We start from the raw sequence: 18,562 nt of genomic DNA on the forward strand, positions 1-18,562 counted from the left end.
TATCTCGGCAATGGAACACCAGATCACTTCTCCTGACATCAAGTGTTTAAGAAGGAACTGCAGATGCTGGAAAATCGAAGGTAGACAAAAGTGCTGGAGAAACTCAGCGGGTGCAGCAGCATCTATGGAGCGAAGGAAATAGGCAACGTTTCTGGCCGAAACCTTTCTAGGGTTTGGCACTCAACACACTAGGGGCAAATTACAGAAGCCAATAAACCTGCATGTCTTTCAAATGTGGCAGGAAACTGGAGCACCCGGAGGAAACCAAACACACGGTCAAAGGGAGAATGTACAAACTCTTAGTCGGGATTGAACCCAGATCCTTGACGCTGTAAGGCAGGAACTCTAATACTGCACTGCTATATTTGTATGGGGCCATGTCTGAAGAAGGGTTTCGGCCCAAAACGTTGCCTTTTTCCTTCGCTCCATAGATGCTGCTGCACCCGCTGAGTTTCTCCAGCGTTTTTGTGTACCTTCGATTTTCCAACATCTGCAGTTCCTTCTTAAAAACATCATTTTTTAATAATTTGATCATTGATTTTTCTTGTCTGTTATATATTGCCTATGTGTATTTCTTTAGAGTCCAGTTATGCTTCTACAACTAATTATCTGTAATAATAAAGAACAAATAAGAACTTGTGGGTAAATATGACAATTAAGCACTCTTGAATCATGTGCAAATTGTTGATGACGTTTATCAACTTTGCATCGGTGACTACGTTACAAACAAAACTAGTTCAGGGGAGGGGGGGGGGTGCAAAAGTAGCTGGCTTAACTAAGGGGTTGGACAGGCTAGATGCAGGAAGATTGTTCCTGATGTTGGGGAAGTCCAGAACAAGGGGTCACAGTTTAAGGATAAGGGGGAAATCTTTTAGGACGGAGATGAGGAAAACATTTTTTTACAGAGTGGTGAATCTGTGGAATTCTCTGCCACAGAAGGTAGTTGAGGCCAGTTCATTGGCTATATTTAAGAGGGAGTTAGATGTGGCCCTTGTGGCTAAAGGGATCAGGGGGTATGGAGAGAAGCGTAGAGGGAGAAGAGGAGGGAAGAGACTGCAGCCCTAAGATTTTTGCCTCCACCACAGTGAGGAGGTGCTTGGAGGATACACTGTGGTGGATGTTAATTTGTGTTTAGTGTTGTTTATTATTGTATGATTGTATGTATGACTGCAGGCACAAAATTTCGTTCAGACCATAAGGTCTGAATGTCAATAAAGCAATTCAATTCAATTCAAGGCAGGTACAGGATACTGAGTTAGATGATCAGCCATGATCATATTGGAATGGCGGTGCAGGCTCGAAGGGCCGAATGGCCTACTCCTGCACCTATTTTCTATGTAACCAAAGATACTAGAGGAAACGTCGCCTATTTCCTTCGCTCCATAGATGCTGCTGCACCCGCTGAGTTTCCCCAGCAATTTTGGATACTAGAGGATACTCCGCTCTATAATCTTTGGGTGTAACAGCAATGCAACTTCCAGCCCCATGCTGTTGCCTTTCTTGGCGGGAAGCGGCGCTGGAACCACGTGGTTCCCATTCACGGCCGGCGAGGAGGGGGGGGAGCGGAAGTCCCGGCGGGCAGTGCGGCGCTGCAATGGCGGCCAGCGACGGTCGGGCCCCGCCGCCAACGGCGTGATGGACGAGGCTGCGATCGCGGGGCCGCTTGATGTGTCTTTATTTGCGCTCGTCCTCTCCGATTCTGACCGCCGGCGCTGCTGAGCACGCTGTCCGCTTCCCTTCGATGCGGCACTGAAGCGATAGGAGCGGACGGACGGACGGAGTTTCAGCGCGGGGCCAGCGGGCTCGATGGGGCAGCGAGGACGCAGGGCCCGAGTGCGCCCTGCCAAATAGTGAGTACCCACCGCCGCCTATGTAGGGGGCGCCGCTTCCTGCTAAATACTGCTCCATCCACACTGACAATACAATACAATACCGTTTATTTGTCATTTGAACCTCATATGAAGTTCAAACGAAAGACTGCCAATGAACTTACCTCCTGAAGGTAAAGTCCGATCGAAGATCGTCTGAGGGTCACCAGTGAGGTAAATAGTAGTGTTCAAGAAGGAACTGCAGATGCTGGAAAATCGAAGGTAGACAAAAATGCTGGAGAAACTCAGCGGGTGCAGCAGCATCTATGGAGCGAAGGAAATAGGTAACGTTTCGGGCCGAAACCCTTCTTCAGACTTCTAAATAGTAGTTCTGGACTGCTCTCTGGTTGTGGCAGGATGATTCAGACAGAGTGTTTGCGATTGTACAGGGAGGAAAGGAACATCCATGCTTTATCCTCGCGTTTTAATTTTTTGTTACGCTGCATCTTAGAATAAAGGGGAGGTCATTTAAGACTGAGGTGAGAAAAAAACGTTTTCATCCAGAGAGTTGTGAATTTATGGAATTCCCTGCCACAGAGGGTAGTGGAGGCCAAGTCACTGGATGGATTTAAGAGAGAGTTAGATAGAGCTCTAGGGGCTAGTGGAGTCAAGGGATATGGGAAGAAGGCAGGCACAGGTTATTGATAGGGCACGATCAGCCATGATCACAATGAATGGCGGTGCTGGCTCGAAGGGCCGAATGGCCTCCTCCACCTATTTTCTATGTATCTCTGGCGAAAGGGAATGGATGATGTTTCGGGTCGAGACCCTCCTTCAGTCTGAACTAAACGAAACTATTATCTGATCCGATTGGATAGCATGCAAAAGAAAGCTTCAACCTGTACCTTGTTACACGTGACAATAATTAACGTAAACCTAAACCTAAGACTAATTGTAGCACTTGTAAAGAAGAAGGGTCTGACACAGAACGTCACCCATCCCTTCTCTCCAGAGATGCTGCCTGTCCCGCTGAGTTACTCCAGCTTTTTGAGTCTATCTTCGGTTTAAACCAACATCTGCAGTTTCTTCCTACACATTTCATCTGCTCCACTGCGAAATCTCCTCAAGGTATATCTACTTTGAGGAAGTTCTCCTCTACCTGACAAGAGTTCTGCAACATCTTCTCTTGCTGCCCCCCCCTCTGTGATTCCTCCTGCTATTATCGTTACTTTTTTGCATATCTTTCACTCATTGTTCTTTATCTCTACATCATCGTCTATATCTCTCGTTTCCCTTATCCCTAACCAGTCTGAAGAAGGGTCTCGACCCGAAAAGTCATCCATTCCTTCTCTCCAAAGATGCTGCCTGTCCCATTGAGTTACTCCAACTTTTTGTGTCTTTCTTCGGTTTAAACCAGCATCTGCAGTTCTTTCCTACACATATGTCCTGACATGTAGTCCGTATCCATATCTCTCCATTTAATAACTAGTTAATAACCATGTTAACAATGCCTTATTTGGTATGGCTTGATTTTTAACTGAAGCACATCAATATTTGAGAAAGATATGCATAGCCTAGAGGAGGGCTGGCACGCTGTTCCTGAAACATTTTTGTTTATTTGAAAGAATGTTGAACACGAACAATGGAAAGGTCAGAGTGGAATGCTGGTGTGGGGTTGGAGTGAAGGAGGCATTGTTAACTTGGGCCAACAGGAGATGAGGGACATATTCACACATATATTCATAAGGTTGTTTGTAACCTGTGTCTTTAAAAATCCACCATGCTACGAACATTGCAACTTATGGGTAGCTTTTACACAGTAGTCATGTAAATCTAACTTCAGCCTTTGCGTATTTAAGATGTAGTGTTATCAAAAGCTATAAAAGCTGTTTGAATAGTTAAGAAAATTATGACAACTGAAGAAGAGTCCTGACCTGAAATGTCATCTCTCCATGTTCTCCAGAGTTGTTCTCCAGGAATTTCTTAAAGCACGTCTTTCGAAAGCATTGGCTGTAAATAAATCAGTGTTTTTCAGCTGAAACTTTTGGCTGAAATTTGTTCAAAGTATTTTGGTAATGGGCTAATATTGTTCTTTGTGTTAGTAAATTAAATGGAAATATTTTCAACGTATACAGACATTTCTGTAAGTTCCTCAAAAATCATCCTGAATAGACTGTAGTATGAAGCTTTTCTAGATCATATGAACACACAAACAGCACAGGAACATAAACTCTGGCCCACGATGTCAGTGCCCACCATGATGCTATTCCAGCCAATCCCCATCTGCCTGCACATGGTCGGGATCTGTCGATTCCCTGTCTGCTCATGCGTCTAATGCCTCTTAATATTCCGCTGGCAGAACGCACCTGTGTGAAATAAATATCTCATAAACCTTTAAACTTTCCTTCTCTCACCTTAAATCTATGCCATCTAGTGCTTGACATTTCCAACCTGGGAAAAAGACTGACTGTCTAGGATAAACACGAAATGCTGGTGTAACTCAGTGGGTCAGACAGTATTCCCGGAGAACATTCCTGTTCTTCAAAGCTGCTGCCTCGCCTGCTGAGTTACTGGACCATTTTGACTTTCCTTGGTAAACCTGTATCTGCAGTTCCTTGTTTCTACACACGCTGATGCTATTTCGCCACAGTATAATGCTAAGTTTAAAGGTTTATAGTTTAACTGCTCTTGTTTTTCTATTAGGAAAAAAAGTTAAAAGATTTCTGTCAATTTATAATTGAAAAATGCAATTCTATAGGAAATGAAGTGATGAAGGGAGTATTAAATATGTTTTTCAAATGTTTATAAATGGTGATAGTGTGAATGCGAAGGATTTAGGCAGTAATGTGATTTGGGTAGTTCAGCTGTCTCACAATTCCAGCAACCTGTGATTGATTCTCAACTCCATTGCTTCCTGTGTGGTAATTTCATGTTCTTTCTGGGAGTGTGTGGATTTCCATCGGGTTCTCTAGCCAACATGAAATCTAGATGGAGTCAAAGGGAGGTTAGGTTGATGCTCTGGGCAGTGACCACAACTTTCTTGTGGTCTTGGATGGAGCTGCTCTCAATCCAGGCTGTAATGAACCCCAATAAAATACTTTCTACAGCACATCTGTAGAAGTTGGTGAGGGTTGTTGGGGACATGTTGAACTCCCTAAGCCTTCAAAGGAAGTAAAGGAATTGGTGTGCTTTCTTGCCCATTTGCTTCAATGTGCCTGGTCCAGGACAAATTTCTGGTGATATTTATATCTAAGAACTTGAAGCTTTCAACAATCACTACTTTGGCGCCATCAATGTATTCCGGTGTGTGTGTATACCGCTCTGCTCCCTGAAATCAATCACAGTCTCCTTTGTCTTGCTGACATTGAGGGAGAGGTTGTTGTCTTGGCACCAGGTTACGAGGCTCTCAGTCTCATTCTTGAACTCTTGTCTCGTTATTATATGATATCCGACCAAGTAAAGCATTTGTCTGCAAATTAATACATTTTTGATACGTGGCTGCACCGTCATGAGTGTATAAGGCGTAGAGAAGGGGGCGGGATCGTCCAGGGAGTAAAAAGCTGTTTTAGCCATGTACATTTTGTACATGGCTAAAACAGCATCTTCCCCAGATAAAAAATCATGGTTCTTTTTCTCTGTTTATAACATTTTAAGACAAATCAAGTCAAGCGTCAAGAGAGTTTATTGTCATGTGTCCCAGATAGGACAATGAAATCCTTGCTTGCTGCAGCCCAACAGAATATTGTAGGCATAAGTACAGAACAGTTCAGTGTGTCTATATACCATAGACCATATATATACACATAAATAAACAGATAAAGTGCAATAGGCTGTTATAGTTCAGAGTTTGTTTGATGTTGTGTTTAATAGCTTGATGCTGTGGGGAAGAAGCTGTTCCTGAACCTGGATGTACCAGATTTTTCAGGCTTCTGTACCTTCTACCCGATGGCAGCGGGGAGATGAGTATGTGGCCAGGATGGTGTGGGTCCTTGATGATGTTGGCAGCCTTTTTGAGGCAGCGACTGCGATAGATGTAACCAAGTGCTTTAGATCTTCTGCTGGTTTTAGCAAATCAAATATGCAAACCTGGCTTATCTGTTTTATTTACAATAATGAATGTAGATCAGCAGCCCTTTCCTGCAGCATACTTGATACTTCATGTACTAATTTCTCCAGAACACCTTTTTTTGTGCAGGTATGTGTTTCACTGCATATTACGGAAATTTGAGGAATTATAGAAGAAAGGGAATGGGTGCCACATAATGTACGTGCTGATAAAGCATTTGGATCTGATTATCTCTGACAGAATTTTAGTTACGATGAAATTATAATTCTTTCCTTTACGACAAAAATGAGCATTGCCTGTGTGGTCTTGCTTCAAATTTCCACCCAGTTGTCCTTGAAGAATTGTCTTCAACCATTGGTGACTTTGTGGACAAATTACTTCTGCAATTGTGTTGGGGATTTCCAAGATTAACCCAGCAATAGGGAGTTGTAGTTATATTTTTGAGTTAGAATGGTGGGAGATTTGGAGGCGTTATTTTACAGGTAGTGGTCTTGTGCACCAGCTTTGTTTGTCGTTCGTGGGGGTTGAATTGGTGGATTTGGGAGTTCTTGTAAAAGCTCGCTTTGTGGATTATAAATCTGCCATTATGTTCAGGTCTTGAAAATTAACTGCAAAGAAAATAAGCATTTTGTTTCCCTTCAGCTCATCTCAAAGCTCTTTCAACAGAAAGCAAGAACAAGTACACCAACCATGGGAAAGTTGAATGAATGAATACGTTTATTGGCCAAGTATTCACATACAAGGAATATTCAGTATTTCAGTTTTTATTTAAACTGCTGTTGCCATTCTTTGTATAGAAGTAGAAAGTAGAATTAATTGAAGATATTTAAGTGGAAATACCCACATTTTCTTCAACTGCAATGATCTTAAGTTTTGGGAGCTATCTCTCTCTGCAATCACTCCACTATCCCCTATCGTCTTGCTCAGTCTAAACGAATCATGCAGTTCAATTGGATTACCCATACTGAAGTTGTCAACCATTTAGCAATGTTGGAAATCAAACCTGTTGTCCTTTCAGAAGTGTGCAATGCCACATTAATCTTGTGAAAAAATCTACTGCTACTAAACTAGAAACAGGCCATTTGTCCAGTGAAACAGTCCCAGTAACTTAAGCCCTGCAATTCAGGCAACATCCTTGTAAATCTTTTCTGTGCCCTCTCTCACTTAATCACATCTTTCTGTAGTCTGGCAACCAGAATTACATACAATATTCTAAGGGTGACCTAATCAACTTATTGTACAACTGTAATTTGATGCCCCAACTATTATATTTAATGCTTTGTGTTAGAAGGAACTGCAGATGCTGGTTTAAACTACAGATGCTGGTTTAAACCGAAGACAGGCACAAATCTCTGGAGAGAAGGAATGGGTGACGTTTCAGATCGAGACCCTTCTTCAGACTGGTTAGGGATAAGGGGAACGGGAGGTATAGACGGTGATGTGGAGAGATAAAGAACAATGAATGAAAGATATGCAAAAAAGTAACGATTATAAAGGAAAGCTGTTTGTAGGGTGAAAATGAGAAGCTAGTGCGATTTGGGTGGGGGAGGGATGGAGAAGGAATTGCGGGGCTACCTGAAGTGAGAGAAATCAATATTCATACCACTGGGCTGTAAACTGCCCAAGCAAAATATGAGATGTTGTTCCTCCAATTTGCGTTTAACCTCACTCTGACAATGGAGGAGACCGAGGATAGAAAGGTCTGTATAGGAATGTGAAGGAGAATTAAAGTGTCCAGCAACCGGGAGATCAGGTTGGTTCACACAGGCTGAGTGAAGGTATTCCGTGGGACGATCGCCCAGTCTGCACTTGGTCACACCGATGTATAAGAGTGTACATCTTGATCAACGGATACAGTAGATGAGGTTGGAGAAGGTGCAAGTGAACCTGAAAGGACTGTCGGGGTCCCTGGACAGTCAAGGGAGGAGGTATAGCGACAGGTGTTGCATCTTCTGCGGTTACAGGGGAAGGTACCTGGTGATTTGGGTGAGAAGGGATGAGTTAATCAGGGAGTTGCAGAGGGAACGGTCTCTGCGGAAGGCGGCAAGGGGTGGAGATGGGAAAATATGGCTAGAGGTGGAATCCTGTTGGAGGTGGCGGAAATTTCGGAGGATTATGTGCGACAGCTGATGGGGTGAAAGGCTTGATTGATTAAGGCAAGCATGCCATGCACCTTCACCACTCAATGTTGCCACTTTCAGGGAGCTACATACATATGTTGAACAACACTCCATGAACCCTGCCATTTACTGTATATGTCCTTCCATGGTTTAACTTTGACGCTCGGGAACGGGGAAATTAATAGTCATCTCTTAAAGGGAGTCCACAATTCAGTAGAGGAAGTGCTGGAGGTAGATAAATCCCTGAAGCAAATTAAGAAATTGCAGGACCACTAGCAGGGATATTTATATCACTGATAGTCATGGGTGAGGTGCCGGAAGACTGGAATGTGGCTAAAGTTGTGCCTGTATTTAAGAAAGGCTGTAAGGTAAAGCCTGGGAACAAGAAGTACTCTTGTATCAGTGTTTAAGAAGGAACTGCAGATGCTGGAAAAATCGAAGGTAGATAAAAATGCTGGAGAAACTCAGTGGGTGAGGCAGCATCTATGGAGCGAAGGAATAGGTGACGTTTCGGGTCGAGACCCTGCTTCAGATAAAAGTCACCTATTCCTTCGCTCCATAGACGCTGCCTCACCCTCTTGTATCAGTGGTGGGAGTGATTGTATGCATTTGGAAATGCAAGGACTCAATGGGGATACTCAGCATGGCTTTGTGCATAGGTATTCATGTTTTGCCAATTTGTTTTATGAAGAGGTGAGCAAGAAGATTGATGAGAGCAGTATGGTAGACTTTGTCTGGTCTTAAGCAAGGCCTTTGACAAGCTGGTAGGCTGGTCTGGTAGGTTGCTTCAAATAGGATCCAGAGTGAGTGAGCCAAGTGGATAAAGAATTGGCTTGAAGGTAGGAAGGTGGTAGAAGGGCAATTGTCCAGAGGTCTGTTAAGAGTGGTGTACCTCAGGGATCAATGCTGGGTCTACTGTTGTTCGTTATCTATATGAACAATTTGGATGTGAATGTACAAGGCATGATTAACAAGTTTGCATATATGACACTAAAATTGGTGGTATGATCGACAGGGAAGAAGGTTACCTATGATCACAATGGACCGAGGAAAGGCAGATGGAGTTACATTCACATTGGAGTGGTTATTGCATTTCTTCAGGCCAAACCAGGTCAAGAATTATACAATACCCACGGTGTTGCAGAACAGAGATCAGCCTTTTCCACAGTTATTCAATTTATTTCAAGAGAACAATGAAATTCTTGCAGCAGCACAACAGAATATGTAAATATAGTACACTGTAAACAATATAAGAATCAAGAAAAATTATAATGTCCTCATATAATATGTCCATCCATCTTTTTTTGTATCATCTCCAAGTTCGGAACCCAGTCATTTTGTTCTCTACTCTAGGTCGTTAATGTTAATCATAAACAATTGAAGGTGAAGAACTGATCCATCGTGCATTCACTAGTTTCTTACAGAATAAACAAAATGCTGATCCTTTTCATCAAAAACCGTGAATTAGCAACGATTTAGATAGTGGTCTGTTTAGGAAAATAGAGCATCCTCTTTGTACCTCATTAGCTTGAAAATGAACATATTTTTTTACTGTGATACTGGAATATCAACAAGTGGATACGTTCTGTTTGTACTCACTATTTAGAACTTCAGATGAGGGTGGGGACAGTTGTTTTTGGTAGCTCTCAGCTGAGGCTGTGTGAGTTCTCTTGTATTCTGAAATTTAAATACTGGCCATCTTCTGGTAATGAATGAGCTCTGTTTTTACCATAAATAGATTCGGTCCCTGCGTCAGAAAGTACACAAATCACGGTGACCATAGCTTCACAGTATTATAATGAATCGTATCTAAAGCACAAAAGCGAAAGAACATTTTTTAAATATGGAGAGAGAAAGAGGAAACTAGTTCTGTTGGTTGTAGGAGTGAATATATGTACAGTAAACCCTTGTTTTAACGGACCTCTTTATAATGAGTTTCAGTTATAGTGGATGAACCTACTGATGGCTGCCGATGCCATCCCCGGCTAGCACCACCTCCCCAGCAGTCCCCACCCAACCACGGCCCCTGCCACATGTAGCCCTGGCTGCCCCCCTGGCTCACACTGCTTCCAGGATGGACCTTTTGCCTCTGCAGCCGCTTCCAGGCCATGCCCCTTCCCTGCACTCCAGCTGCCCGAGGGCCACGACCATTGACTCCACTGATCCTCGCCTCTCCCCCAGCCGCCAGAAGGTCGGGGCAGTCAACCACTTCCATGGATGTGGAGAGGTTGTTTCTACTAGTGGGAGAGTCTAGGACCAGAGGCCACTGCCTCAGAATAAAAGGACGTACTTTGAGAAAGGAGATGAGGAGGAATTTCTTTAGTCAGAGAGGGTGGTGAATCTGTGAAACTCATTGGCACAGAAGTCTAATGGATATTTTTAAGGTGGAGATTGATAGATTCTTGGTTAGTACGGGTGGCAGGGGTTATGGGGAGAAGGCAGGAGAATTGGGTTGAGAGGGAAAGATAGATCAGGCAAGATTGAATGGCGGAGTAGACTCAACGCGCTAACTGGCCTAATTCTCCTTCTATAACTTATGAACTCACCCTTGAGTCCAGGCCTAGTTCTGGACGGAAAATCTAAAGAAGGGTCTCGACCAGAAACATCACCTATCCATGTTCTCTAGAGATGCAACCTGGCCTGGAGTTACTCCAGCATTTTGTGCTTTATTGCAACTGGCAAAATCTAGGCAGTCAAAGAAAATTGTGCAAATTTTTAGGAATATCCATCTGTTTTTTGGTATGATCAATCTCTTTCCAGTTCCTTACAAAGTACATCTTTTGTATTCCATGGAAAGAGTACAAAGCATCAATTTTACAAACAATACCTGGTGAATGATTAATGGATGCAGACGAGAGATGAGTTTTGATAAGCAAATGGTTGGACAAAGGTCAGAGGTGAAAAGGCAAAACATGTGAGACAAAGGTGAAAAGTGGTGTGAATTGTGAAGCCAATGGAAGGGAAGAAATGGGTGTGAGCACAGGTAGGGCACAGGGAAGAGAGGGGAGGGAGTGTTGTAGGTTAGTTACTTAAAATTGGAGAATTCATGTTCATACCATTAGGTTGTATGTCGATGTTATGCTGTGTATATTAGAAGTGTTTGTTTCTGTGTTCACAATTGCCATGTACAACATGAACATAAAAGGCAAAATCTCAACATTATCTGCAGATCTATATTGTTAAATCAGTAAACAAGTCGAAATTAGCTAATGGGCAGAGAGGAATGCTCAAATATCTTGCTTTTTGAAGGCAGATTCTGTTCCCTTGACAACTGAGCCCATTTAATTACACACCTTAACTGCTTCCACTTAAGGTTTCAACTTTCATATTAAATGGGAAGCAAGGGTGGCGGAGCTCAGCAAGTGTACACGTGTATGAAAGAGCAATGAAGAGCTGTAAAACAAAGAAAAAGTCGGAGAAGGAAAAGGACAGAGCAGCAGATTTAGCAAGAAAGTTAAAGGTTTGAGGTGCGGGAAGAGTGGTTAAGGAGAGCATGAACCCCTTGACCATGGCTCTACACATGCACACCAGGCCATCAACCCCTAGACCATTACTGATCTCATCATCTCTGGCAATCTCCCCTCCATAGCCTTCAACCATATAGTTCCCCAGCTCCGCACCGCCCGCTTACATCTCTTTCCCGAATTCTACAAGCAGGACTCCAAAAACATACTGGTTTGAGGTTAGTCGGCTTCTATAAATTGTATATTGTCCCTAGTTTGCAGGGTAGTGCTAGTGTATTGCATGATCGCTGGTTGGCACAGACTCGGTGGGCCGAAGGGCCTGTTTCCACGCTGTATCTTTAAAGTCTAACCTTCCCAGGCATCTTCAAAGTAGCACCAACACCTCTTTGTTCCTGCATTCTCGATGTCCCGCTAAACCTGTACATGGCTGAATCTTGCCCATTCTGGCTGACCATTTCAAATCACTTGTTGCTTCTTGCCACCTGTATTCATTTTTTTTGCATTTTGAAGGCCATTTCGCTGACTTGTGCTAAGGAGTTGTGTGGGAGCATACTTTTCCTTCATGCGCTCAATTTTGTCACGTTTTCTAATAAGACTTGTTAGGGGGCTTCTAACAATAAAAATAAATATCACCCGCTTCTCTACCTTCGCAGTTACATATCACAAGCATTCAAGTTAGCGAAATTTAATTTGCTTTCAGCTGATCTATACCATCTTTCCTTTAATTATAATTTCTCACACTAACAGATTTTCCCCCCTATTAACATTTATTAAAAAATCACAGGCCACTAGTTGATGGATTTATCCTTGCATGACAATAAACTCTCTTGATCGTGATCTTGCATTACTTTTTTGAACTTCTGCATAATGTTTGCCATTCGCTGGCACCATTGCCATATCCAGGCTAGTTTAGAAGATTACAGGGTGTGCCTCTTTAACCCCCACTTCTCAGCAGACTTCTTTAACAGTGCTGGAGGAAAGTTTATGTGCATGCATGTCAGTATTTGGTGGGAATCCCACAGAAATTTGAAGTTAACCAGCTTGTATGTTACTGCTTTATGTCTTGCTTCACAAAATATTCCCTCTTAATATAGATCACCTGAATTTGTGGGGGTCACAACTCACGTGTACTTAGAAAATTGGATTTTATGGTTCTGTGGCTAACTTGATACTAGATTATCTATTAAGCATGAGTCAAGTCATGTAAATTGATCTCAAGTCTGGGGGATTGTTTGTCTAGAATTGGACTTGCACATTGTAGTTGACCTTGATATTTCACTTGGTGCACATGGTCATGGAACATATAATGCTCTGCAATTAGTTAATGGATCTTTCAAGGCTTAACCATAAAGCACACTTAATAATTTCATTCCAGGCAGTTAATACCGTTTTACTCTGCTGGTTCGGCATCACATGCAATTTGACATTGAAATAAATCTGCAGCTTGTGTATTCTGTAACAGATAACTGCTATGACACTATATAAGACTCCTAATTTTCTGACAGACCTTGCCTTTCAAGACAAACCAGTGACATTGTCTTGATCTGTGAAGGGGAGAAAGCACCAGTCCTCCACTTTAATGGAAGGTCCTCAGGACTCACAGGAACGACCTGTAAGTGTCAATATAACCAATTATTTTTGAGATGTTTTAATGTGTGCTTTGTTCAATGGGGGGTGGTGAGTGAGACAAGTTACATATTATTCATTGGGTACTAGTGTTCAGAATTTTAAAGTCTGTTTTTGATGTCTATAAATTAAGCTAACATGCTCACAGTCTTATCTCCTCCATCTCTCCCTTTTATCTACTTGACTTTTATTTTTATTACCGTTTGTCTTGTGTGCCCGATCTAAGAAATTTGATAAACCTGTTTTAGCAAGGAAAGAGTGCAGCAAAGATATACAAGGAAGTTGCCAGCACTCAAAGGCCTGAGTTATAGGGAGAGGTTGCGCACAGTGGCGCAGCGGTGGATTTGCTGCCTTACAACGCCAGAGACCAGGGTTCGATTTTGACTACGGAGTAGTCTGTATGGAGTTTGTACGTTCTCCCCGTGACTTGCGTGGGTTTTCTCCGATTTCCTCCCACACTCCAAAAAAGTATAGGTTTGTAGATTAATTAGCCTGGTATAATTCTAAGTTGTCCCTAGTGTGTGTGTAGGATAGTGGTAGTGTGCGGAGATCGCTGGTCGGCACGGACACGGTGGGCTGAAGGGCATGTTCCTTAGAGCGCAGGAGTCTGGGGGGAATAGATAGGGTGAATGCACAGTGTCGTTTACCCAAGACAGTGAACTCAAGAACCAGTGGACACCAGTTTAAGGTGAGAGAAGCAAGATCAAATGGAACCTGAGGGATAACGTTTTCCCTCAAGGTGTAGTAGGTATATGGAACAAGTTGCCAAAGGAGCTAGTTGAGACAGGTATTATTATGGCATTTAAAAGACGCTTGGACAGGGACAGGGACAGAAAGGATTTGGAGGAATATAGAGGCCAAACGCAGGCAAATGGGACTAGCTTAGATGGAGCATCTTGGTCGGTGTGGACAAGTTTGATTGAAGTGCCTGTTACCTATGACTCTAATTCAACAAGGGATTTACAAGAAAGTTTTTAACCAGAGTGATGAGAAAGTGTATCTCTGTACCATAGGGAATGGTTGTGGATACATTTAAGGAGAAGCACAAGGCAGAAAATAGTAATCATGTTGACGGTGGTGTCAGTAAAGACGCAAGAGAGGATGCACTGGTGTAGCACCGGCTGAACCTTCTGTAATACTTGTCCTTTTTAATTCTAATATATTTCCCAGATCACACAATGACAGCTTTGTGTATGCTTTCTGTACTTTCAATAACTTTTGTTTAATGTGATGGGGGAACATAACCCGTGCCTTACAATGCATGTATATCTTAAATACCCCTATTTAAAAAAATGTTAAACCCTGTCATTGTATGATAAACTTTATTTTTGCAGGTGAAAAAAATTCGCCATGATGTGGATAACTCAGATGAGCAAAGTTTAAGGTGTGTAAATTAGTTCATACATGTGGTGTTTTTTTTTTTGCAGTACTGCAGGGCATGTGATCTAGCTGGCAAGCTTGCCTTCGCCCATTTATTTAATTAGTCTTTGAACACTCTGCCAATATTTTGCAAATATTTTGTGAATCGTCAAGGTCGGGTTTTTTTTTTCTATGTGGAAGTGCCTGGTTTAAAGTAACCCAGTTTGATGCTTGTATTCTCTCAGAACGCCTCAAATGGCTCTAGTCTCGGGTTCCTCTCCAGATAGTCTCAGTGAGCAAATAATATTAGTGTTATATTAGTGCAAGCTAAAAATTCCAAAGACTATATATTACATTATTTAATTGAGTATTATTGCATAAATGTCATTAGAAGCAATTGTTTGCAATTTCAATGACATGGGGTGGTTAAAGTAACAACTGTGCTCTTAAGAGACAATGGTATCTGTTAAGGTGGAGATGTTATTGGGAACAGGTTTTTATTTTGTTCCTCTTACTGTTTGTCTGCGTGACAATTTCAAAAAATAACATCAAAGTGGCTCTCTCATTCCCAATGAACCAATTTGGCCCATGTAATGCAAATAGTGTTCCTTAATTCCTCGCTTGTGTTTCATCCAAATTGTGTTATTGAAACATGATAGAGCAAAACATCTTGTAGATAAGATGGGATGAAGCCTTTCTGATTACCATGTCAATGCGGATCATCAGTTACCCATCGAGATTTATTTAATTTCTGTTGCCAGCCCTATCGTGCAATTCAGATCTTTGTCCAAATGCTTCTTCAGTGTTGCGTGAGCAATGTTTGCAGATTGCTGCCAACCTGATCATGAAAAAATATCTTCCTTGGATCCTCTCTGAATATCCTGCTTGTCATCTTAAACGTATACCCTCTGGTCTTAGGTAGGTTGCCATAGGAAATAGTAAACCCTATCTATGCTGCTCATAATCTTATGTGCCTCTCAGGAACCCCTCAATCTTCTCTGCTCCAATCCAAAGAAAAACCCCAGCCTCTCTGCCTCTCCTCATAACTGAACGATTCATCCTTGGCAACATTATGGTGACTCTTCCCTGCACCCTCCCCACATTATTCCTATAGTGCGCATACAATTTCACCTAGGTCCTAACTAATTTTTTAGTAAAGTTGTATCAAGTCCTTGCATTATATTTAATGTTCTGCCTAATGAGGGCAAGCATCATTTATGTGTTCTTCACCCTGTTCATTGTACTGCCACCTTCGGGAATCTTTAGACTTGTACACCAAGATCTCTTTCATTGCTCAATACTGCCTCGGACCCCACCATTTATAGTAGATGCCCTCCCCATATCAGATTCATCCACTGCACCTCCTTGAAACCCCCCCCCCCCCCCCCACTATCAAAAATGCATTGCTTCACCGTCTCTTGCCTACCTTTTTTGAGTAAGTCTGCTAAGAGCTTATTGGGCTTCTGAAATTACATTGAGGTTCTGTGCACTGATATGTTGCATTGGCTGCAATTGGCACAAATTTCCAAATAATTTTTTTAATGTTAATGTAAGCATTTTGCACAATAATTGAAAAAAAAAATCATAATCATACTTTATTAGCCAGGTATGTTTTGCAACAAACAAGGAATTTGATTTGCCATTCGGTCATATCATTAAAAAGCAACAAAACACACAAAATACATTTTAACATGAACATCCACCACAGTGACTACTCAGATTCAGATTCAGATTCAGATTCAACTTTAATTGTCATTGTCAGTGTACAGTACAGAGACAACGAAATGCAGTAAACATCTCCCTGGAAGAGCGACATAGAATATGATTTCAATAAATAAATCTATTTACATGTATACAGACATAGTTTTTTTCCTGTGGGAGTAGTGTCCGGTGGGGGGGGGGGGTGATTGGCAGTCACCGAGGTACATTGTTGAGTAGTGTGAGAGCCGCAGGGAAGAAGCTGTTCCTGGACCTGCTGGTCCGGCAACGGAGAGACCTGTAGCGCCTCCCGGATGGTAGGAGGGTAAACAGTCCATGGTTGGGGTGAGAGCAGCCCTTGGCGATGCTGAGCGTCCTCCGCAGACAACGCTTGCTTTGGACAGACTCAATGGAGGGGAGCGAGGAACCGGTGATGCGTTGGGCAATTTTCACCACCCTCTGCAGTGCTTTCCGGTCGGAGACAGAGCAGTTGCCATACCATACTGTGATACAGTTGGTAAGGATGCTCTCGATGGTGCAGCGGTAGAAGTTCACCAAGATCTGAGGAGACAGATGGACCTTCTTCAGTCTCCTCAGGAAGAAGAGACGCTGGTGAGCCTTCTTGACCAGAGTTGAGGTATTGTGGGTCCAAGAGAGGTCATCGGAGATGTTGACCCCCAGGAACCTGAAGCTGGAAACACGTTCCACCTCCGTCCCGTTGATGTGGATGGGGGTGTCGTGCTGCCCCTAGACTTCCTGAAGTCTACAATGAGCTCCTTGGTCTTCTTGGAGTTAAGGGCCAGGTTGTTGTCAGCGCACCATGCTGCTAGGAGCTGGACCTCCTCCCTAAAGCCCGTCATTCGTTGTTGCTGATGAGGCCAATCACCGTTGTATCATCTGCATACTTGATGATTACTCACTCCACATTCCTCACTGTGGTGGAAGGCGAAAAAAAGTTCAATCTCTTCCCTTCTTTGTTCTCCCGTGGTCGGGGGCCTCGATCGTTTCGTTGCCGGGACGATCTTACTCCATTGTTGGCAAAATCAGAAAACCTGGTCATTGTCAGTAGGTCAGACGGCATCTGTGAAGAGAGTAAGTTTGCATTTCAGGTCATTAAGCTCCTGATATATGCAATATATCCAGGGTACTGATTGTGGATGATCAGCCATGATTACATTGAATGGCTGTGCTGGCTTGTAGGGCCGAATGGCCTACTCTGGCACCTATTGTCTATTGATTTCCAGGATCTAATGTTTTTAGCTTTTTGATTACTTGGCAGTTAAATTATATTGTTACTGAATTGTTCAATAGTGGGGAAGGAGATCAGCTAGAATAATCACAGTTATTTTTTGTTGTGGAGGTGGTTCTTCAATTATACCTTACTTAAAATCAAAGTTTTAAAGAATAACAAATGTAAGTTCCCAAGAATAACTTTTTTCTTTTCTTCAGATCCAGGGAACTACAGAACTTTATCAGACTGCAGAGTGAACCTGACAGAAATGATGAGCAAAAGTTTGAGGATAGTAGTCAAGCTGTTAATTTAACTGTGCTGAATGAAGCAGCAGGTCAGTTGAATTGATGATCACTGAGTATTGAATGGCCTCTTGATTTATTATGTTCTCCTGAAGACCGGTATCTCCTCATACAGTTTAAATAGGGTTGCTAGAAATGGAGATTCTGATAGTTATCTTATTTTCTCTCTCAGACGGAATCTTTCTAAACAAGGACCACATGTGGTCTGAATTGTACAGTACAGAAATGGGCCCTTAGTAAGTCAGTTGCACTAATTCTGTTTGCTTGCATTAGGACTGTATCCTTGCCTCTAAGTGTCTGAGTAAATGCCACTTAAACTTAGTAATTGTATCTGATTCCACCACCTCCTCTGGCAGCATATTCCAGATATCAAACTCACTCTATAAAGGCAAGGAGGCGATACGCTTTCTTCACTCCACTATCAACCTGGGTTGCCAGTTTCAAGAAACCGTGCACCTAGGGGTCTCTCTGTTCATCCATATTCCTTGGGGTGCCCTACCATTTATTAAATATTCTCTACCTTATTTGACTTTCCAAATGCAAATAGTTCAGTCACCACTATGGCTCAAACAATGAATAGTACTCTGGTTGCTCAACACTTTAACTCCTCCTCCCATTCCCATCCTGACCTTTCTGTCCTGGGCCTCTTCCATTGTCAGAGTGAGGCCCAGTGCAAATTGTAGGAACAGCACCTCATATTTCGCTTGGGTAGCTTACACCCCAGCGGTATGAACATTGACCTCTTACTTCAAATAGTCCTTGCTTTCCCTCCCTCCCCCTTCCCAGTTCTCCCACCAGTCTTACTGTCTCCGACTACATTCTATCTCTATCCCGCCCACTCCCCTGACATCAGTCTGAAGAGGGTCTCGACCCGAAACGTCACCCATT

At 42.7% G+C, this 18,562-nt stretch overlaps 1 protein-coding gene across 7 annotated transcripts in view; it reads left to right on the forward strand.

Moving 5' to 3' along the window:
* Positions 1–1,554: 1,554 nt before the first annotated feature.
* eya3 (EYA transcriptional coactivator and phosphatase 3) overlaps positions 1,555–18,562 on the forward strand; it is a 39,859-nt gene continuing 22,851 nt past the window's right edge. For 3 of the 7 annotated variants that reach the window (XR_004415917.1, XM_033044926.1, XM_033044928.1), the window contains exons 1-4: positions 1,569–1,850; positions 12,964–13,070; positions 14,419–14,468; positions 17,591–17,706. Coding sequence is in view for 4 of the 7 variants with exons in the window: in XM_033044926.1 (XP_032900817.1) it covers positions 13,038–13,070; positions 14,419–14,468; positions 17,591–17,706 (199 nt within the window). In the remaining 3 variants the exon portion in view is untranslated. Of the gene's footprint in view, positions 1,851–12,963; positions 13,071–14,418; positions 14,469–17,590; positions 17,707–18,562 lie in introns of those variants that run through there. The other 4 variants (XM_033044927.1, XM_033044931.1, XM_033044929.1 and 1 more) reach the window with 4 other exon arrangements.

This window comes from Amblyraja radiata, chromosome 27 (assembly GCF_010909765.2).
Source record: "Amblyraja radiata isolate CabotCenter1 chromosome 27, sAmbRad1.1.pri, whole genome shotgun sequence".
Classification (NCBI taxonomy): domain Eukaryota; kingdom Metazoa; phylum Chordata; class Chondrichthyes; order Rajiformes; family Rajidae; genus Amblyraja; species Amblyraja radiata.